At 36.8% G+C, this 23,747-nt stretch overlaps 1 protein-coding gene across 4 annotated transcripts; it reads left to right on the top strand.

The window, feature by feature from the left end:
* Positions 1-678: 678 nt before the first annotated feature.
* On the top strand, positions 679-23,606 carry LOC105829734 (unconventional myosin-Va). 4 transcript variants are annotated; one of them, XM_012668790.3, is made up of 15 exons: positions 679-1,256; positions 12,713-13,137; positions 13,657-16,024; positions 16,507-17,064; positions 17,590-17,889; positions 18,114-18,219; positions 18,834-19,020; positions 19,120-19,143; positions 19,493-19,691; positions 19,855-19,948; positions 20,061-20,096; positions 20,491-20,652; positions 20,862-21,534; positions 21,795-22,077; positions 22,220-23,606. In XM_012668790.3, exons 1-15 carry the CDS (start codon positions 1,230-1,232, stop codon positions 22,337-22,339), a joined length of 5,562 nt encoding a protein of 1,853 aa, XP_012524244.1. In that variant the 5' UTR covers positions 679-1,229; the 3' UTR covers positions 22,340-23,606. The 4 variants fall into 4 exon arrangements, with proteins under 4 accessions (XP_012524244.1, XP_012524246.1, XP_012524245.1 ...); XM_012668792.3 differs by lacking the exon at positions 20,061-20,096; XM_012668791.3 differs by lacking the exon at positions 19,120-19,143 and having other exon boundaries at positions 680-1,256.
* Positions 23,607-23,747: the final 141 nt, after the last annotated feature.

The following is a 23,747-nucleotide window of genomic DNA, read 5'->3' on the forward strand; positions in this document are numbered from 1 at the left end:
GGAGCTTCAAGTTCTGTTACCAGCAAATGATCATAGAGGCAGGCGTCGGCAGATGAACGAGCAATGATAAAAGTCACGTATTACCAGTTCTAGTTTATCAGGAATTTGAATACGAGCAAAGCAGTCTCCCCATTGGATAATAAATATTTTTATTTTGCATTACGATACATGTGCGTGTAAGCAGCGAAAACCGACGCGCACTGCAAAAATTTCGTATATGAGAACTACATATTCTTATTCAAGTTCAGATTATGTGAATCGCAATTGTAGAATTGAAATTGAAGTAAATTTAAATGTCTTGTCTCGCTTACCGCGGGGTCCGCTGCTTTTTAAAGTCGTATCGAAAATATTAGATAATACAGTCGAAAGAATCCAACAACTTTCCTGCTATTTTTGCAATGTATTTGTAACAAAAGTTCTATATTTTTGCATTATATTTTAAACATCCTGACGCGGAGCAAGACTCGACCATCCGTCGAGTCGCGTTCACCTTGCCCGCCTCGAACGTTCTCCCAGAGCCCGCTCTACGTCCGAACGTCGCCAGCGTTGGTCTTCGATTCTTCAAGTGGGAGCGCGCGATACCGCCGACCGGGCGTCAGAGCGAGACGCCGCGCGCTGTCACCCGCGACGAAGGTGGGCGTCGAGGTCGCTGGAGAGGGGCGCGCAATCTAAACCCGATAACGAGCCAGCTGGCGGCGGCAGTGCCGTCGTTTACGTGGAGGTACGACCTTCGCGAGAGTCCGCTCTCGCTGGTGGGGCCCGTGTGCCGGATCGCTCCTGGAAGGTCGCAGTCCTGCCCTGGGGAACAAACCGCGCGGCGCGAATCGTACCCGCGGCGCGGGGAACGAGGAGGTACACCACCCGGACACCACGAGGAAAACACGCCGAGGAGAAGCGAAACGTGGGAAAACGAGGGAGACGAGGAGGGCGGCGAGGAGGGGAAGGAAAGAAAACAAACATGCCGTGAACCTCGCCAGGTGACAATGCGTACGACCCGACGAAGTCGACGGTGCTCATAGCGCGTGCGGCTTTCAATCGCACGCGACCAACGTCGTGTAGACAGTCCGTCGTCGTCGTCGTCATCCTCGTCGTTGCCGCGCATGTACATGTGTAGTGGTGCGTAGTGGTACACGCGCGGTGCGATCGTGTTGTTACCTGACCCGTGGTATACCTCCTGACCCAGCTACGACCTGATTCAGGCGCTCCGACATCTGGACCAATCCACCACGATGACTACGAGGGAGCTTTACGTTAAGGTACCGCGGACGCTAGTTCGGGCAATATTAGATGTCAGGCGCGCATCCCCCTTTGTAGAAGATGGCAGGCAGATCCTCTGACGTAAATAAAATTGCGCGCCGAGGATTCTCGCGCGCGCCACCCGCTGTTTCGGGGAGGGGATTTGACGCTGCGCTTCAAGGGGATGGTTCAGTCCGATGCACGACGCGCGATCGGAAATTTCGCCTCGAATCGCGAAGTCTCCGGATTCCCTCATTCAAATGACGGCCCCGTAATTGAGGATTAGGGATGCTGCTCCATTTTTTTCGAGCCTAAAAGTCGCGAAACATTTGCCGAAGGTAAAAATGTGAGCCGTGTCTGTGCCTTCGAGTGCAGAGAAACAAAAGAGCTGAAATTCAATAAACAATACTTGTAATTCTGATTTGTGAATCCTTTGTATCATAAATCTGTTAAAATATTCAACCACGTAGTTTAAGATTGCAAATTACCGCACACGTCATCGTAATTTACCTACGTAAAACTGTCTGGATTATTCCGGTCGTGTACAATATCTCCAAGTCTCGTTTGCTCCGTGATTTAGCTTATATATCAACCAGGAAGCTCATGGAAATGTTTCTCTGTTACACAATCAGAGGAAATTGCGGGAACGACGTCGGCCATTGCGAGTTTATGGTTGCACGTGCGAAACTCTGATCCAACTCCGTTGATCTTTTTACATCGTTTGAACATTAAGCGCGTAAACCTTTGATATTTGGAGCGAACGGTTACCTTTCTCGCGGTGTCACCGAATGCAACTCGCGATCCAGGAAAGCTTTCAACCAGTTCCAATTTCATTATTATTATTATTTTTTTTTAAATAACTATCCGGAAAATCCCCAGACTAAGTCTCAGCCTTTCGAGACGCGCGTTCTTTGTTACGCAACGACGAGATCACAAGCGGCACATTGTATAATTATTATTGTACCCATGTTGCTACATACTCGTAAATGCGCACGTATATCACGGATATAGGTCATCCATTTACATAATATACATGTCAGTTTCTACAGATACAAGAGACTTGGGCTGAAGAGAAAATTCTATTTCTCACTGTTATTCTTTTTACTCCCATTTGAGTATAACGGACGTTTCCTTTGTGTTTAATTATGCAGACTATTATTTTCACTTCCAAAGGACTTTTTTTTTCATTCTCAATGAACATCTTGACACAAGGCACAAATCGCTTTTCGTCTTTCTTCGAAAAATGTTTATTTGATTTGAAGACGTATCGTATCGATGAATTAGTTTTGTTGTCAGGGATTTCGAGTGAAACACGAGTAAACAGAATTAAATCTCGCTGAGCATACCTTTAAATTCAAGCTTCGTACGGCATCGTGTAAGAACCAATAACATTAACTTAACATCCTATCTAAGCATTCTCTTTATTAATATTAACAATAATTAATATTAACAATTCTATACGTTCGGTTGTATCATATTTTATATCATGCGATTCATGTCTTCCTCCCGAAATTGATGCAAACAATAATTTATGTTGGAATTTTTGAACCTTAAAAATTTACCTTATAATTAATACATTATAATTTTTTTTAAATATAACACGAATCAAGAACGCTCAACTCTTCCATTTTCTTCTTTTTCAAAATAAAGTATCGGAAAATCTCAATTTAGATTGTTCACAAGCTATATTTTCATTATCGTACACTCACCAATCGATCGAGTTGTAAAACGTATGACTTGAACAACAAAAGATTGTTGAATATTTTGCTCTCTGTGCTTTAATAAACACGGAATGTTTCTTCGGGCCTTCCAGATTTCTTTCCGAAACAAAAATCAATAACTGCCACTGCGAGAGCCTCCATTACCGTGAGACCTAAATTCTGATCTAAATCAGGTGGCACGATCGTATAACTAACAGCGCGTGTTTGATTTACCGCGATAATATTTCATTAAATACGATTACGATGAAACACTTTCGATGTAGTATATTCGATAAAATGCAAAAAGGCTTCGATAAAATGCTATATAAAATTAACATAATTGTTTGTTTGGCAAACAGTAAATTATTACTATGTATAAGTAAAAATAATATTCAATACAATTCATTATTTTCGATAGAATTATTGCAGTACCATTTTTGGATAGTAAATTGTTATTAACTGTTGCTGATAGCTGCATTTCCTACAGTCATGAATTAATTTGAAACTGAAATCGGGGAATGTCTCTAACATGTGTGTCACGACCGGTGATAGTTAAGTAATAGTACCTTTCAAACAACGTTAATTGTCGTTATCCGAATCAGTCCGGAAGGAAATCATTATGTCAGTGTATAAGCATATAAAATAAAAACTTTTTCCAGGTCTAGGACGAAATTTAATTGCAACTAAAATATAATAAAGTAATGATTTTTAATTAATAAAAATAATTTTAAATAATTTTAAGAAAGTAACATCGTTTAACGTAAATCGTGCCATATTCTTATAATAAGTGGTAATCCACCTGTAAACTGAAATGCGAAAAGTAACACAGTACACAGTAATAAATGCGTCCTGAGATTTAGCGCTCAGCGTAATATCGCTGAGTAATGAAGACCGAGATTAGAAAGCGCTATTGCCTTCGGTTTATGCTATTCCCTTTAAGCTTATGACGCTTCTTCCCGACGTTGGTGGTTGATTTATCGGTGTGACCAGGTGAGCGGCGAGGGTTGCCTGAGGTCGGGCATCATGCTTTTTGTTATAACAGGTTTTCGCTTCTTTAGACGGCTGCAGGTACGATGAAAAAAAGGTTTAGAAGTAACACTGGACACCTTCTCTTAAACGCATTTTTTTTCATTAATCGAAAAATATTCGAAAATGTACATCGTAAGAAAAGAAGGTAAAGGGGGCATTTTTATTAATTTGAAAAGTATATTTTGTGACGAAGAAGAGTTTAAAATTTCTTCGTCATACACTGTTAATTTCATTGAGTCGTCATTGTTCCTACTTAATATTTGGTTAATTTAACAAAATCAAGTAGTTAATTTGTAACTAATATTGAGTAAGTACTTACGCAATTTGATCTTCCTGTTGGTTAGGAGTAGTAGTGACATATGAAATGGATTTATTAAGTTAAAAATAACTCAATTAAGTAAAATTTGACACTATGAGTTTAACAGTGTAAAATAATGAAACGTAAAAATGGATTAAACACTTTGGTTTTATTATTATCGAATATTATTGTAAAATAATCTTTGGAGTATTTTTTAAAGAAAACTGTTACACATATATTTCTCTATGCTTTTACCCAGCTATTTGCACATATACTTTTACATTTTTATATGACAAATTATTGCAATAAATCAACTTTTTTTTCATACATATTAAATTCAATTAATTTTGTAAAAGATGTAATACTTATTCTTTAAAATCGTGTTTCCATATTTGAATAATTTATAATATTTTTCATTAATGCTACTTCGGGCAATAAACAGACATGTATGTATCTTACATATGTACAAAAGTTGAAGTCGATAGCTTCAGTAGTTTTTTTGAAATATCAGTCAATTTGTATCTATCTTTAAATTTAACTCAAAACTAATTATGTTTAATTATTAATTTAGTCAAACCAAAAATTGTAAATATTTATTACGTATACAGTACTAATCAAAAGTACATCGTTTTTAGGTTTTTTGAGTATAACTTCCACTTAAGTAAATAAAATAAATTCAAAATTTTACAATAAATATTTTGTTAAACCTTATATAACACGTCATATACAAAATGCATCTAATACTAGGTATTTATTGTAAAACATTGAATCCATTCGACTTATTTAAATGAAAGCTATGCTCAAAAATTTAAAGGTGATATACTTTTGGCCGATACTGCGGTACACAAGTAGGACTGCGTTCGGAAGCATCACCTGAGTGCTCTCGGGTATTATTCTATCTTATTGTTGTTCATTGAATGTGAGACAAGGATAGAATGATACCCAAGAGCACTCGGGTGACGTTTCCGAACGCAGCCTAGATGTGAAACTGTGCAAGAATATGTACAGCAGTTTTTTTTTTAAACTCCTCAAAGATAACAAAACCGTTTGCGCTTTACACTGACATAAAAGAATACTTTATTCAAATAAATAGTACTAGTAATAACATATTTTAAAAAAACGATAATATTTAACAAGTAATATTTTCTAAATTATAGAAATATTAAATATTAGGTATTGATTTTTTATAAAATATCTTATTAGTACTATTCAAATGACTGTTTATTTGAATCAAGCATTTTTTCTAACAGTGTAGATTAGAACACCCCCTTAACTGACCATCGCCATTGTCCGAAGATGAAATGTTCTTCACGGCTGCTTCAGGAATCCACCAGTCTTAGCGACGATGGAGGGCAAAGAGTGCAGCTAGATCGCCTCACGGCCGAGACGTTTTGTTTTTCTACAGCGCGAGAGAAAGGGATCTGCTTGGCCGCGAGCGTAGCTCGCCGATCGCGTTCCTCGAATTGATCACCCGGTTGGCTGTTCCCAACGATTCTAGGCTCACCTTTTAGCATGAAAGCGCGTTTGTGACTCCGCGCGGATGAGTCGAAACTGAAGTTTAAGGATTAGGATTTGCGGAATATAATGCTTCATCAAACTCTCATTAAGACCGAGTCTCGTGTGTCTTGTTATTAAATATTTGTGTCATTGTGCTTGTTTGAGATCAACGCGTCTTACATTCTCATTGCACGAACGTTGCCGGGGGAACCCCTTCTCTCAACAAAGAGAGACCATTCTCTTCGATCACCCCGCGCGGACAGAAAGGACTTTCGTGATCACTGCGCACGGACTCTCTAATCTGTCGTATCGATTATTGCATACGCGCCGTTTCCGCCATCAATCATCGAGATTAGCGCATTTCACTCATCGCGTCGTCCTTTCGATAAGAGAAATTCCCGCTAGCGGCGGCCGAGCGGCGGCGCTTCGTCGGAGAAACACTTCTTTCTCTCGCGCAGAAATGTTTCCTGTGTTAAATAAGGCGTTACGTCGGTCCTTTATAGGCCGACTCCCTTCTCTCCATTCGCGAGACGTAAATTCCCCGCGGCGATATCCCAGCGCGAAAGCGCGTCCGCTTTTACGGACGCGCTGGGACGCGCGCATAACTAACACCCGCGCCCGAAGAGGAAAGTCGCGTTCTCACGGTCGCGGTCTTTCCACCGCGCGGAAACTCAATGGGTTAAATCTGCCTTTGTTTATCGGGACCGATTAGTCGCGCCTCGCTAAGGCATGAATCGGGAGCATTGACCCACGAAGATATTTTTACACGCTACATAACATTTTATCTCACGGTGAAGGACATCGTCATTATTTCGAGTTAAATAGAGAACCGAGTAAGCAGTAAAATATAATGATGCTATTTCTTTTAGCAGCGCTTGACGCCGTGATTAGGTGAAATTAAGCGTGCAATTTGTTTTTATGACGCAAACCGCGCGGTATATACTTTTTAAAATACTAATTTTAACAATCACATGATTTCGCGTGTATGGAAAAGAAAGAAGTATGTACGTACACATATTTTAGTAGCTTGGCGTACGTCATAGCTTTTAATTATATTTGTAGTGTAATTGCGAATTAGATTAACGTGTTTCTACGTTTTATAGCCCATTAGATAGGCAAAAGCAATCGATCTTACTACCGCATCATCGATACCAACGACAGAGAAGAATACATTCGATGAAGTTATTTGCGTCGTTTGTTAATAGACCTCGAGGTTTTTATAGTTTGCTCTTAAATCATCCATATGCGTTTCATGGTCGCCAAACAAAGAACATTATTAATGTATGTATGCATTTTAAAGTGTGTAATTTTATTTTGGGCTTTTCACAAATATGCATGGACAGGAACATTTATATTACAGCATTTAAAAATTTAACTGGATACAGATCTGACAATAATTTTACATTGAACAATCACAAAGATTATGCATGACATTTAAATGTTAATATTGATACAAAAAGTAGTAATTTTGACATTTCACTAACCGGCTTAAACATCTATTATAATTATATTTTAATCCAGCATAATTATTTTCAGATCTGTACATCAGCAAAATTGTTCTCTCTCTTCACATGAGATATAAATTATTAAAAGTAAAAAGTGGAACACGTTAATAAATGTTGAATATGTTTTCATATGTTTAATCGTTTCCGTATGTTTATATTTGCAATTTTCTGTTTTTCTTCATGTTTTGCTTCTTAGTTCCAAAAACACATGTAAGTTTCATTCTTCATATTTTATTATAAGTGTTGATGTTTACGTACCGAATACATAACGAAAATCGTCTAGTTTGTCGCTGAAGAAATCCATGTCATAGCATGAATCATACATTCCGGGATGGCCTCGTAGTGATAAGATTGCGACGCCCCTCCAATTTGCTTCCACCTAGGCTTAAATTGCGCGAAAATGTGTGAAGACATGAGTCGACCGAACATTGATGAAGTGTTACTGCCACGTGTTGATGATCAAATCACTTGTTCGAACATAATTGACGTAATTGTTAACAATAATAAAAATGTATTGAAAGCAGAATAATTTGCTAGTAAAACAATTATTTTTGTCACATAGTCAATAATAATAAATTAAAATGTATGATTCAAAATTCTATATTTTAGAATTATTGTATATTATGTTAGAAATATACAATTAAGTTTCTTTCAAAATATATACAAAAATTATTTATTTTAATAATTAATTCACGGAAGTATAATTAATTTGTAACTTTTGATGGTACACTGTAGCTTCAATGAATAATTTTATATTACATAACGTGCGAACAGCTTTTATTGATTACTTGTATCTTTTTCTTATTTCTTTTATTATGTTTCCCATATCTTTTATTTTGTTATGATATTTTCAGTTAATGCAAACAAAATATTTAGTTTAGGTTAACTAAAATATGGCAAGTCAAGATTATTTATAAAAAAATTTTTTTTTATGTGTACTATTCTTAGAAAATTTAATTAATATTTAATTTAATTTTGTTGAGCCTTGATATTGATCTGCACGAAAGAAACACGTGAAAAATATTCACATGACTAGCAAAAGAAGAGTTTCACGTGCGAAGTGCAACGGAAGCCTTACGTCGCGTCGGTGGTGAAGCTCGAATACTTAACACAAAAGGGTTGCGTCGCGCGTGCAGAGGCAACAAAGTTGTTTCGTACATTTCCGCATAGTGACTTTCATTATAAGTTTAAAAAGAAAATACATTACTAACAATTTTTGCGAAATTGGGTCAACATCGATCACAAAATGTGTTGCAAAAACTTTGTTCTCAAAAAGAAAACTAATTTACAAAAATATAAACAAAGAAGAAAAGAGAAAAAATAGCATTAAAAAATGAAAATTATATGTAAATCGACAAATATATTATTATTTTATTTAACATATTTAATTTTCCGTATTATCATGTACTTTATGTGCGTGTTGAACATATGACGACATCCATTACAAATCCGATGGAATACGACACGGTAGAATCAGAAACTCATTTGCATTGAATTAAGAAATTACGTAAATATGCAAAATATGCCATAACTTTCTACAGATTCGTGGATCACTTTTGTCTTCTGGACATCTATTCAATTAAAGTCTTGATATGAGAACCCGGTAGAGAGCTCGAGTTTTTTGTTCCTCTTCCCGTGAGCCCGTGGTGATAATTGGCCTTGCTGCTATTGCTGTTGCTGCTGTGTTGTTGCATGTCGCGGATATATAACATAGAAAGCATGGGAACCATTTCTTCGGTATGCTATGGCAGAGAGAACTAGCCAAGACGTGTACATTAATTCGTATAAATCTCAAACGAGGCAGAGAAATTCATGCGCATGGAAAAAAACCCTCTTGGATAAAGTTGCAAAGCTTAATTAAAAAGATAAAGACAAAATAAAAAGAATAAAATTAAGACTATTTTCCATGCAACCAATTATACAGCTCTAAGAGTTTCTGTTATTAATGTTGCTGCATTGATTGTAACTTGTGCGTAACCCTTATAACCTATAGATTGGATACTTTAAGAATTTTAATTTATCCTTTATTTATGTCTGTCTTTTCATCGTTTCTTTCCTTCATGAACTTTACGAACTTCTCAGCGAAAGTCTTATATAATTAGCCAATAATGTCCTTTAGACAGGCAAAAAGTTTTGTATCATAAAACTTGATCTCGTGTGACACAATCTTTAAAAATATATAAATTATTGTGTATATAAATGTTTTTTGTCAATTTTTTATAATTAGTACACCGAAAAAAAGTTTAATAGTAACTACCAAATGTTGCAAATTAGATATTTAGTTTTTATTTATAACTAAAAACAATTTTACTTTTCTAAATATTTAGAAAATATTACCACACAAATTTAGTTTTATTTACTAAATATTTAAAAAAGTAAAAATATTTTTAGTTAAAAATTAATTAAATATTCAGATGGTCTTATTTTATTTAACATTTAGTTACCGAACTCCTTTTTTACAGTGTACATTTTACAATCTATATAATCTACAAATTTCTTTACTTTAATAGAACGTCTTGAAAGAAATTTATTTGTTATTTGTTATTAGAAATTGAGTTGTGCTAAAAGAGATATAGATCGCGTTATCTTTAAATTCTGAAAATTACTCACTGATTTATTCTTAATCTATTAAAACGAGAGTACGATTCAGATCATATCAGTTTACGACGTATGTTTACTCGAGAATGTCTAAAGTTTATTTATTAATCGTTACGGATGTTATTGATACTCCAATTCTGGTAGCGTAAACATTTAATACATTACGATATATCAACATGGTGCCGTGTAATTTTGCGCATACTTTGCACAAATATGAGTACCTGTATGCGGACTGCCGCGCATTTCGTGAGTCACACGAGCAGGAGAGGATAGGGGCACAAACGAAGAGATAAGAGGTTTAATTATACCGCGTCAGTGACTTTGCGACCATCGCAAGTCACCTGTCCGCTTTTTTATTTCTTCTTCAGCCGGCGAAACGGTATCTTGCGTAATTAATGACACATGTGCACAACCCACACACTGTGGGAGCGAAGTTCAGGGTCGTATTTTAACATCTTTCTAAACGCAGTTAATTGGACCGTGTAATCAAAGTTAATAAAATCATTTATGAGCTTTAATAAGGAAAAAACCCAGCATCTTTTTTTCTATCGCTTCCGAAACATTTTCGCACGCACTGTGAAGATGCGATCGCCGCGAATCATTGCCGTGCAATAATTAATGAGGTGAAGCTCGTTATCGTTAAAGTAAACGTGACGTTGCGAATTCACAAGTCTTCCCTGCCATTTCACACGGCAGTTTATGTAATTGCTATTCTAGCATAAATTGGATATTACTGTGATTATGCGTTTCACATTTATTCACAAGTTTCTTAAATTGTAAAATTAAGACCGCAGTCCTTTGATATGACTTAAAATATGTTGTAAGTGTAAAGCATATTTTTATCCTCAAAGATATCTGCAAATGGCAGTATTTTATAAAAAAATTTATTAGCATGCTTATACAATCCTAGACAGCCGATTTTTATCTCGAGATATTTACAAAAAGCGGTAATATTCGGTGTATTATTTTGCATTAGTGTACTTGACGAATTATTTCCTCTAAGCCTATCAATTACGGTTACGGGTCGTCGTACGTTACTTATGGGATGATCCGGAAATGTGGGACGGCGAAAGGGAAGCCGCGACATCGACAGAAAAACCAATTTACCGTTGCTTGACATGCTTCTGGATAGTACATTCGTAATACAATTGGGTGATCCAGGCTTCGACAATACGTTGAGATCTTTACGAAAGCCCGTTGGGTTTGGTCGATATACCGTTATTCATTCATAAAAGTCGCTCACGCATATTCGTAGAAAATGTCAAAGTGTAAGACTGTCTTTGATGACGGGCGATTTAAATTTTTCTCGCAAAGATACTGCGATAGTCTAATTTTTTGGATGCGTGAAAGGACTTAAAATAATTTTTACATCTTATTATTTTGCATCATTTTATGTATGCATGATTAAAATGTTAATTTATGTAAATAACGTTATTTATCTTTCATCAAATAAAGATTCACAAGCTTCAGGCATAAAGCTAGGAAGAATCGAAAAAGAAAATAGTACTTTTTGCAAAAATTGTTATAATAAATTAATTTATTATTAGTGATTAAACATTATAGTAATTAATAAGTGCCTCAAACGTCAAGCTACAATTTCCAAAATTTATTTGCATACAAATCAAACAGTATCAATAAATAGGAAATATAATCAAAAATAACTTGAATGTATTCACTACTCTTATAAAAATGTTATACTAAGTATTAAATTGGCCAATAACATGATTACTTATTTTGAGTATTAAAAGTACTAACAGCAGTTTAATACTTAAAATAAATATTAATTACTGGCCAATGTAATACTGCCTAGTATTAAATTTGTACAAGGGTAGCGGATTCTAATGTCGACAATATGGGGGAAGGGAGGAGTCGTATATCATTTTACATCACATGTCGGACGCAATGTGAATCCCGCGCAAGAATTAAATCTACAGATGTCTGCGTTGATCGGCCTGTATTAACGTTTAAATCATTATATTACTTAAATTTTATTAACGGATTTAATAAAAATAATTTCTTTTAATTTGGAAGGAGGAGGGAGAGATTAACTCTAATCCCTCCTACCTAGGATCCGTCAATGAATATACTCCATTCTTTACTATTACATTTTGTAAATTGCTAAATAAGCAATGAAAATAAAAATTAAGTTTCAGCTTTCTGTCCAATGTAGAAATAGCATGTTCTGTACAATTTGTTATGTAGATCAATTTCGTATTCACGAAACACAAAAGAAATCATTGATGTTATATACAATATCACATCGTGATATATCCTCTTATTCATCACGTGATTAATGGTGGACGTTACGTTAAAACACTAAGATCGAATACAACGGTAATTTCTCTTGTTCGAACAGTGTCTTTTATTGTACGCGAATAATATATGATAACATTGAGTGCATGCACGAAATAACGGCGAATTGGAGCATTCGAGCAGATCGATATATTCTTATTGGCGACCTCGCGCTCTTTATGCGGCATTCCAAAAAGAAAAAGCGGGTCGTCTTTGCTATGCTTAAAAAGGTCTCTTGATGACCAATTAAACGTCGTAACGATTGTACGGTATAAACACGTGCAGTCAATAAATTACATCTGATCTCACTTTAAATAAATACTTGCAATGCAAAGAATTGACCTTAATTTTTACTAAAATCTAAAATAAAAATAATGACCCATGTGTATTTTTAATAAAAATATATCAGCTTCAGTAGCTTCGAGCTTCGACTTTTTAATAGTTTCACAAACCTTCGGCATATTAACAAACGAGGATAGCGCCGGTTTTATATTAAACTATATAACAAAATTAACAAAACTTTACTGATACAAGAACAACGCATGAATCGATCATAGGACAGCCGAGTATGGGTGCCGCATCCGGAGAAGGTGTGGGAGGGCGCTGTGCTTTTGGAGAACTACAGGCAGAATCAGCCGGCGTTGAAGGTACGCACGGAGGAGTCGAAACAGACGAGGACATTGGAGATCAAATCGGATAACGATCTTCCGCCACTTCGGAATCCTGATATTCTGATAGGAGAAAACAATCTCACGTCGCTATCGTTTCTCCACGAGCCCGCTGTCCTTTACAATCTCCAGATCCGCTTCCAACGGCACTCTATTTACACCTACTGTGGCATCGTCCTGGTAGCCTTCAACCCGTACAACGAATTACCCATTTATGGCAATGACACGATATGGGCCTACAGGGGCCAGGCGATGGGCGACCTGGAACCCCACATATTCGCCGTGGCCGAAGAAGCCTATACAAAGTTGGAGAGGTGAGTAATCACCCATCAATATTTATCTAGAGATTGTGTCATCGATGCGTTTATATATCAGTGGTTAATTAAAAAAAAAAACAAGTCGGTCTTTCCGTTAGATAAGAAACTACAATATATACTAGTAATTAACGAGTATGTACAAGTAAATAAAGATATACTTCAATTAAGTAAGATTTATTTTAATAAAATTTTTTAAATGTATTTATGTAAAACATATTTTATAGTGTTCTTATAAAAATGTGATACTGAGTAGTATTAAATTAGCTAATAATTATTTATTTTAAGTACTAAAAATACTAATAACAGTGCTTTTAATACTTAAAATAAATATCAATTACTGCTTAATTTAATACTACTGAGTACTACATTTTTATATTACATTATTATTTTATAATTTTAGATTATATTTTATATTATTATATACAATTATTTTGTCTCGTGTAGTTAGCTTTAAATTTAATTTAACCTTATTTAATTTAAATAAAACCATAATTTTATGCAACCTCTTTCATTTAGGGAAAACCATGATCAATCGATTATTGTCTCTGGCGAATCGGGCGCCGGCAAAACGGTCTCCGCGAAGTATACCATGCGATATTTCGCGACCGTCGGCGGATCGGCGACGGAGACGCAGATCGAGAAGAAGGTTCTCGCCTCTTCGCCTATCATGGAGGCGATCGGTAATGCGAAGACTACCAGGAACGACAATTCCTCCAGATTTGGAAAGTTTATTGAGATCCAGTTCAACAAAAACTATCATATCACCGGCGCGAGCATGAGGACCTATCTACTGGAGAAGTCGCGGGTGGTATTCCAAGCGAACGAGGAGCGAAATTATCATATCTTCTATCAGATGTGCTCAGCGGCAAAACGTCTTCCCAAGTTGCACCTGTGCGACCAAAATCAGTTCCATTATCTCAATCAGGGTAACAATCCCAGGATCGATGGCGTGGACGATCTCGAGTATTTCGACGAAACGATAAGTGCATTAACGATGCTCGGCTTTACGTCCAAGCAGCAAGATGACATGCTGCGTATACTGGCGGCCATACTACACCTGGGTAATGTAAACATAAGCGGTAGTATGGTCAAAAATGCGAAGGATAAAAACAGCGAAATGGACACCGAGTCTTGCTACATCTCGTCTTCAGACCGACACTTACTCATTCTTTCCGAGCTGCTAGGTGTCGAGGTGAACGCGATGCGCAAGTGGTTATGCCATCGGAAGATCGTTTCGACACGGGAGGTCTTCCTGAAGCCTATGACTGTGGATCAGGCAATTGGCGCGCGCGACGCTTTGGCCAAGCACATCTACGCAGAGCTCTTCAATTGGATAGTGACCAATATCAACAGCTCGCTGCAATCACCCAGTCAGGCGCACTGTTTTATCGGGGTATTAGACATCTACGGCTTCGAAACGTTTGAGATAAACTCGTTCGAGCAATTCTGTATCAACTACGCGAACGAGAAGCTTCAGCAGCAATTCAATCAGCACGTTTTCAAGCTGGAACAGGAGGAATATCTGAAAGAAGACATTGAATGGACCTTCATCGATTTCTATGACAATCAGCCGTGCATCGACCTGATCGAGACCAAACTCGGTATTCTGGACCTCCTCGACGAGGAGTGCCGCATGCCGAAGGGTTCGGACGCTTCCTGGGCGGAGAAGTTATACACCAAGTGTATTAAGTCTAAGCACTTCGAGAAACCGCGATTTGGGACTTCAGCCTTTCTGATCCATCATTTCGCCGATCTCGTGCAATATGAAACCGTGGGCTTCCTGGAGAAGAATCGCGACACCGTGATTGAGGAGCAAGTGGACGTGCTGAGAAACAGCGAGAACAAGCTGCTCAGGAAGTTATTCAATGAAGAGGATCCCAAGTTAGCAGTGCCGCACACAAAAGTGAAAGTGTCTGCCCAGAAGAGCGCGCCGATAAGCACAGCTAACAAGCAGAATAAGAAGACAGTCGGTTCGCAATTCCGTGATTCTCTTAACATGCTAATGGCCACGCTGAACGCCACGACGCCGCACTACGTGCGCTGCATCAAGCCGAACGACGAGAAGGAGGCCTTCGAGTACAGTCCGGTGCGGGCGGTACAGCAGCTGCGCGCTTGCGGCGTTCTGGAGACCATCAGGATCTCCGCTGCAGGTTTCCCGAGCCAGCGAACGTACGGTGACTTCTTCCAGAGGTACCGCTGTCTCTGCAGGTTTAAGGAGATACGGCGGGATGATCTGAAGGAGACCTGCCGACGCATCCTGGCCAGGTACATCCAGGATGAGGACAAGTTCAAGTTTGGTAAGACCAAAGTGCTGTTCAGGGCTGGTCAGGTGGCGTATCTAGAGAAGCTACGAGCGGACAAGCAGCGTGACGCTTGTATAATGATTCAGAAAACCGTGCGCGGTCTGATTCATCGTAATAGGTACAGGAAGATCCGTAGATCGATCCTGGGTCTTCAGAGGTACGGTAGAGGTTATATCGCTAGGAAAAAGGCAGAGGCTATGAGGAGGGAGAGGGCGGCAGTGAGGATTCAGGCGCGGGTGAAGGGTTGGCTACAAAGGCGATGGTATCTGCAGGTGAAACGGACTATTCTCGGTTTACAAACGCGAGGCAGGGGCAATATGGCTCGTGCCAGGTTCAGGATGATGAAAGATCACGCCGCAGCAACGGTGATTCAGAGATTCGCTCGTGGATATCTCGTAAGAATGGCATGCAAGAAGAAACTCAGGGACATAATAACCGTGCAGTCGTGCATCAGGAAGCGTCAGGCAAAGAAGGTCTTCAGACAACTGAAGGCCGAGGCCAGGAGTGTGGAGCACGTCAAGTCGCTCAACAAAGGGTTGGAAATGAAAATTATCACGTTGCAGCAAAAGATAAACGAGATGGTAAGCGATGTGTTATTTATGTTGATATTACATAACTTAGGACAGGTTGTTCCAACTTCTTGATAAACTTACCTACCAAGTAAGCATGTGTCTATCTTCATTTCTTTTCTTAAATAAATAAAGACAAACATATATTTATCTGATAGGTAAGACCCTTAAAGTTTAAATATATCAATGAATTGTAAATTGCCCAATGGTCTGCATCGGATCTTAGTGATGAATATAATTTTTCTATTACATTAAATTTCTCAGCTCTAATAATAATATCTGATGCACTATTGGGCGATTTACAATTTATTAATATGTTTAACATATATAGCTTAGTTAGAATTAATGTTCTAATATTGTTAAAGTTTAAATGTATACATTTGCATGTATTCTTAATTCTTACTGTTATTTATTATACAATTTATTATTTTCTTTAACATTTTTTAAATGTTACATACATTTCATCTAAGCAATTTACGAACTTATTGTTTTAGGCAAAAGATACTCAACTCTTGAAGAACGTTCAAAACGAGATGATAGATTTGAAGTGCAAGCTGGACGGTTTGAAATCCGTCGACGTTGAAAATAAGAAACTGAACGGAGTGGTGCAGGACAAAGAGAGGGAGTTGAAAAGGATGGAAGAAATTCTACAGCAGGAGAAAGATGAAAAAATGGATATACTGCACGATAAGGAGAGACTTGCTCTACAGAAGGACGAGGAAAACAAGAGGCTGAAAGAGGAGAACGAAAGATTACGGAAGGAACTCTCGATAGCGACCGAGAAGTTGAACAGCAACCAGCTTGGCGCCGAGGCAAACCTGAAGTATCGAATCGAACAGGAAAAAGATCTGCTTCGAATGGAACAGGACCAGGATCGCGGAGCCTATCAAAGACTGCTCAAGGAGTATCACGATTTGGAACAGCACACAGAAATGTTGGAACAGAAGCTAATACAAGTACAAGGAGTGCTCGGACATTCGCGCTCTTTGAGCAATGCTTCTAGCGGCAGTGGTCAAATCGCGACGGAAATTCCGCAAGATGATCAAAACGCCGTAAGTCAAAGCTAATTTTTTTCTTTCTTACGTATGCATTTATGATGCGCATATAGATTATACATAGACATATGGAACCTACGGTTTAACGCCGGTTTCGAACGGTTAAGATAGAAAGATTTATGGGTATAGAATACTCTTGATGGCCTGTCATTTCATCGAAGAGGAGAACGAGCGTATAACAATAAACAAAATTCGATTTTGCCCGAGATCGAATCTGGGACCTTCGGCATAACAGACTAATGTGCTATCCGTTACACCACGCTCGCCTCAACTTAAAGTCTTAGAGCAATATTAGATAAACTGAAGAATTTTTTTTAAATTTTAATATGCAAGTAAAAGTATCAGACTAAATAATAAAATGTTATACTAATTACTTTTTGTTATTTCATCTTTGAACGCTTATCGTAAAGTATGATAATCATCTCTTTAATTTTTTTTGTAGATCATGTTTTTTCACTTCTTATCATTGATATTAAGATAAGTTGATTGGAGCTATATGCGTGATTTGATTTCTTTTTATAGGATTTTGGTTACGGTTCTGTGAGATCTACAGCTTCCTCGTCGACCCCCTACTCACGAGTAGAAACAATCGATTGGAATCAACAACGGTCGGATAGTCCACCCGATGGGGAAGCTCAAGCGAACAAATCACCTCCGGAGGCATCAGCGCTTGCACACGCGCCCGTTGACATTGGTCTCGTCCTGAAGCTGCAACAAAAACTGAAGGATGTCGAGAAAGAGAAAGGCAGACTGATTAGAATGGTCGAGGATTTGGAACGCGACAATAATGAGGAGTCTAATAGAACGCAGGATTCGTTCAGAGTGAGTAAAAGAAGTTATCTAGAAAAATTGTTTTTCATATTGAATTTTTCCTATTGACAAGTTTTTTTTGTTATGTTAGTCTGATACCTGTCAGTCTTCTTTTTGCCACAAGCTCGACGTCACTACTCAGTGTTAAGAGATTATGATATAAATCCACTTCATTGCGCTTCGTTGTCTTATCGCTATTATCACTGATTAACCGACACAATATGGTTTGCTTGCAGCTTCAAGAACTGGAAATGGAGAACGCGCAACTTAAAAAAGACTTGACCTCACTGAGGAAGACCGTATCGTCGTCCAGTCCATCGTCCGCGCAGCAAAATCTCATGAGTAATAATTTAATATTACAACTCATTAATCATCTTCTGTCTCTTTCACTAAACTTTTACGAACTTTAATATGTAATTAAATCAATTGATTTTGTATCTTCAAACACACAAAAATCAAATGATATAGATAAACACACTATGTATCTGTAATTTTTGCTTTCTGCTTTTACCTTGTGCTAGATTTCTACCTTTTTTATCTTTTTCAGTTTATTAAATATTTATTTTAACTGCAACTAACGTTTTTTTAATTATATATTACATTCTGCACTTTTCATGTTCCTTACAATAAAATTGTTGCTTCATCACGTCACGAATTTCTTGCCTTTTTTTTAAACGCTAAAAATATTTCATATGCTTCAAACTACATTTGCGAATAGTAAATTTCGTAAAAATTTAATCAACATTATATGTTGAAAATGTATATTATATAGAAAGACCTTTTTGAAATGATTTTTCCATATATATTCGTTTTTGTATGCTTATAACTACAAATGATATTTTTTTCTTACATACACAATCAAATTGCAAGATTACTAATGTTGAATATTTGTCTGAAAAACAATAATAATAATACTGTGTAAAAGCTATCAGATAACAGTTATAATAATATTGTAGTACAATTCGAGGCGCTTCAGGAGGAATTGGAAAGAAGAAGAGAGGAGTGTATTCAGCTGCACAGTGTGCTGGCCGATCATACACATAGAATGAAGAACTTAGGTGCCAATTATGGCCGCGACGTGGACATTATAAACGAAGATGGCGAGCTGGTACTTGCTTTTGAAGCGCAGAAGAAGATTAACAGGTAATGCAAAACAACGTATTTAGTTGCCGAATTGACAAAGTGCCAAAAAAACGTCTAACAATAGCTTTTTGTCGTTTGTGCATGCACTTCGGTTTTCAGTAAACTTAAGACACTGGGAGGAGAGTGAGTTGATAGCAGATTCACGAGCAGATTCATCCATTTGAACGTTATTGAACTGTTCAATCAGAAATAAATTATAATTTTATAAATGTCTTGAAACATTTTGAACCAGTTTTTATAGCAAAATTAATATTATTAATATTATTTAATAATTTTATAAGTCATGCTAAATTTTCTTAATTTGTTTTCTCTGTCATTTTTTTTTCAAACTATATTTTAGTAATTTGATAATGGCATGATTTCATACGTTTAGCATGATTCCATTGAATGATTAATTTGCGATTGAACAATTCAAGTGATTTTTCATAATATTTTTCAAAAAGTAAAAAATTACGGGTCTTTTATTTTTAAGGCAATTGGAGGATGAGCTACAGGCAAAGGAAAAGAATTGGCGAATGCAAAGGGACGAATGGCGAAACGAGATAGACAGGCTACAAGAAGAAATCGAGAGGCAGCAAAAACTACTTTCCATTAATTTAAGTAAATCACCGCAAACTCAAGCAGAGCTTTACATGCAACATGAGGTTGCCAGATTGACGTCTGAAAATCTGGTAAGTAGAACAAATTTATCAGCGATATAAAATTCATTATTGGTCTCAATCGATTATTTGTGTTGCTTTTAAATCTGGATACATTTTTTACAATAAATTCTACTAATCTCTCTTTTGTTTATAAATATGAAAATTCATCTGTTTATATTTGATTATGTTAAAGGAACTTCAAGAGAAATATGATAAAGTAGCGGAGGAATGCAGACGCTTCAAGAAACAATGCAAAATCCTAGCAAAACGACTCAAGGATGCTGGCTGTAAGTGTAATAATTAGATGTTTATTATGAGAAATATTTAGAGGCTCTATTGCTGTGCAATTAGAATTATTTTGAGTATTATAAATTACTTTATTTTCTAATGCTATCAAAGATGAAGGAGAGGAGCGTTCTTATATGAAAGGCGCCGGTGAGTGAGTTGTCTTAACAGACGTCATTAAAATCAATATCTTATTGAAAAAATTATTCGAATAGTTTGTGCAGTAAAAAACACTAGGTTTACAACAAATCAAAGAAAGAAATAGAAATCCAAAACTGTTTCGTGAAATAAATAGTTATGTAAATTACCCAGATTGCACAGCTGAATGAATTCATAAAGATCAGATTCAGATCTTTTTGAATTCATAAAGATCAGCTGTGTCTGGGTAGAAGTGTTCAATTTTATAAAAATTAATGGATTTAGAGGATTATGTACAGATCGCTCGGACAGTTCAATCAATAATTCAGCATCACTTGCAAATTGGATTAAGTGTAATTTTCTAAAAACTTTGAAAGAAATGAATATAAAATTCTTAATTTTGCAGTGCCCAATGCAGTGGAATACATGAATGGTAGTATCGCCGTATCCAGTACTACAGGAGATGAAACTAACATGCCTATAATTCGCAAGAAGGAGAGGGATTATGAAGGAATGTTTGAATTTAGAAAGGAGGATATTAACTTGATTATACGTCACATGGTTATTGGTGAGTGCTACTGTTTTGTTTATAAATTGTTATATTTAAACATTTTGGAGTTAAAAGTTTATTCTGTGATAGTAATAACTTAATTTTACATTTCTTTCTTAAAATATAATTAATAATTTTTTAATTCAACCTTTATTTATATCTATTTCTATACTCTCAACAAACTTTTTGAATTCACAAATTTATATTTGATATTCTGCTTTTCTCAGAGTTGAGGCCCCGAATAGCAGTGACGCTGCTACCGGGCCTACCAGCCTACATTCTCTTCATGTGCATCAGACACACCGACTGCATCAACGATGACGACAAAGTGCGAGCGCTGTTGACCGAGTACCTGAATGCTGTTAAACGCGTGCTGAAGAAACGCGACGATTTCGACTCCAGAGTGCTCTGGCTGAGCAATACTTTGCGTTTGTTGCACAACATGAAACAATATTCCGGCGACAAGCCTTTCCAGATTGAAAATACGCCCAGGCAAAATGAGCAGTGCCTGAGAAACTTCGACTTAAGCGAGTACCGCGTCGTGTTGAGTAATGTGGCACTTTGGATTTTCAACAATCTCATTACGAATCTCAAGGAGAGGATTCAAGCGCTCACGGTACCGGCCCTGTTGGAGCACGAGGCGATATCTGTTCCAACCGACAAAACCGGACGGCCCAGGTCGTCGTCCATGGGCGGCGAGCCGGATTCCACACAACAGAAATTGGAAAAGCTTTTGGGCGAGCTAACGTCGGTGCATAAAACCCTACAATATCATGGCGTGGATCCTGAAGTCATAGTGCAGCTATTTAAACAACTGTTTTATTTCATGTGCGCCAGCGCTTTGAATAACCTGCTCCTAAGGAGCGAGCTCTGTCGATGGACGAAGGGTATGCAGATAAGGTAAGACAAACTATAACATTGATCCCTGATTTTGTTATTACATAATAATGATATAACAAGAAATCCAATGAAAATAATTGCGCTGCTTTGCAGAAAATACATAAATGATATTTAAAAAAAACTTAAATTTCTTTTTCAACTTCTAATCTTCCAAATCTTTCAAGGCCTAACTTTATAATTATTCGTTTTCAATCTTGCCATTATTCACGTAATAATATTGAATACTTTGTAGAAATTACATGTTCTATTTATCATTTAAGGTATAACATGAGCCACTTGGAGCAATGGGGTAGAGACCGACAATTAGAAGCCGCGTCAGAAGCGCTACAACCTATCATACAAGCGTCGCAACTTCTGCAAGCTCGCAAGACGGACGAGGACGTTAATTCCGTCTGCGAGATGTGCCACAAACTGACGGCCAACCAAATAGTGAAAATTCTGAATTTATACACGCCTGTCGACGATTACGAAAGTCGCGTTCCTGTTTCATTCATCAAAAAAGTACAAGAGAAGCTGAAGGAGCGCGGTGAGAACAACGAACAAGTAAGTTTTCTTCCACAAATCGATTGAAAGTTATCAATTCTTCAATAAAATGAGTGTGTAAAACGCACTCGTACGTTTATAGCTTGAATTATTATAAAACATTTTTTTTCATAATACATGACAGTGAATTTTCTTTTTTCAGCTGTTAATGGATTTAAAGTATTCCTATCCCGTAAGATTTTCATTCAATCCGTCAGACATTCGACTTGAAGATATCGAGATACCCGAGGTGCTTCATTTGCCCATGCTCAAGAAGGTGTAATGCAAATTAAGCACGACCGTGGTCAAGATCCCTGTTCTACCGTACTGTACTATACTGTGTCTTTAGTTGAAAACGTTATACGCGAATAACCGATAAACTTGCTTAGTCCATTTGTTCGTACTGAAAGTTAGTGATACCGGTAATCCAACTACGTTTAGACGTAGACGTGTCAAGAATGGCCCATCGATATATCACATTTTATATGTTTCTTTTTTACTCGAGTAATTTATAGATTTTACGATATGTCGTCGCATTCCTAATCGTATTCGCGTTCAAAGTCAATTCCGTTCCGTAGGTAGACTATCAGGTCTCGATAAGTGAAAGAGCGATATTTTTCATTGTTGTTATTGTACAGCGTTGTCGAAATGTAAGAAAGGCATGCGTACGAAGTTTCTATAAGGATTTTTTAATTTAAGATTTTTTTTATTGATTGATATTTGCATTAAAGATAAATTGTATTCTCGGAAATATAACTCTTTTGTTCTTTCTGTGATATAAGGAAATTTGTGTCTCGCACACATTTTGTGTTCATTTCGTTATTAAATAAAAATTAAAAATTTCTAACGTAAGTTAATTAAATTATGCATGTAATATAATAATTTTCTTAATTCTGGAAAACTTATTTAACAAATGCATGGATACATTGGAACAATAATGATAATAATTGTGTGCGTGAATACAATATTCGGTTTACATATGATATGGTAAAAGTGCTTTTCTCCTTTATATCATATGGATCCTTATAAGAATTTCGTACGCACTATCAAGTTGAAAACAATCTTGTTGAAGATTTAATCAATATGTAAAAAAGAAACGCGCGCGAGAGAAAAGATATAACGTCATGTTGGAAATAGATTGTATATTTTGTGATACGAATGAAAAGGAGAGAGAAAAAACTACTATAAAATTGGGTCCAATAACGGACCGATATATGAATGAGAAAAAAATATGAAGGCGACTGAAAGAAACAGGGGTATATATAATTATTGTTGTATTCTAATTTATATTGTATGTACATGCGATTATATTTTGTGCCATTTTAAGAGTAGATTGTAATAATATTAATTTGTTATTTCATTCAGTCTGCCATTGGTTTCACGCATTACACATTTCACAGAATGATGTCTGAAAAGAGAGAAAATATCCCTTGTCCCTCAAAATGTTATAGACAGAATATATTTACACAATTACACACCTTGACTCGATGTGACATACTTATTTATTCCTACAGTGAAAATAAAGTCGAGGTGCTGAAGAGCTTAATGATAAAGCAATCATCTATTCGATCCGAAAAATTGGATTCAAAGCCTGGTCCTGTCATCTCACAATCACATGTAGAATAAGAAAATAAATTATTTTATTGTTATAGCAGAGAGAAACCTGAGACCTGAGAGCGGTCATCGTTTTA

This window comes from Monomorium pharaonis, chromosome 2, assembly GCF_013373865.1.
Source record: "Monomorium pharaonis isolate MP-MQ-018 chromosome 2, ASM1337386v2, whole genome shotgun sequence".
In the NCBI taxonomy this organism is placed as follows: Eukaryota; Metazoa; Arthropoda; class Insecta; order Hymenoptera; family Formicidae; genus Monomorium; species Monomorium pharaonis.

What these genes read in the sequence shown, in the direction of transcription:
- LOC105829734 (XM_012668790.3), top strand. Translation starts at nt 1,230, where the DNA reads ATGACTACGAGGGAGCTTTACGTTAAG. An exon ending in CGCGCAGCAAAATCTCATGA is followed by an intron (nt 18,220 to 18,833) that starts GTAATAATTTAA and finishes ATAATATTGTAG; the next exon opens with TACAATTCGAGGCGCTTCAG. An exon ending in GCGGTGAGAACAACGAACAA is followed by an intron (nt 22,078 to 22,219) that starts GTAAGTTTTCTT and finishes TTCTTTTTTCAG; the next exon opens with CTGTTAATGGATTTAAAGTA.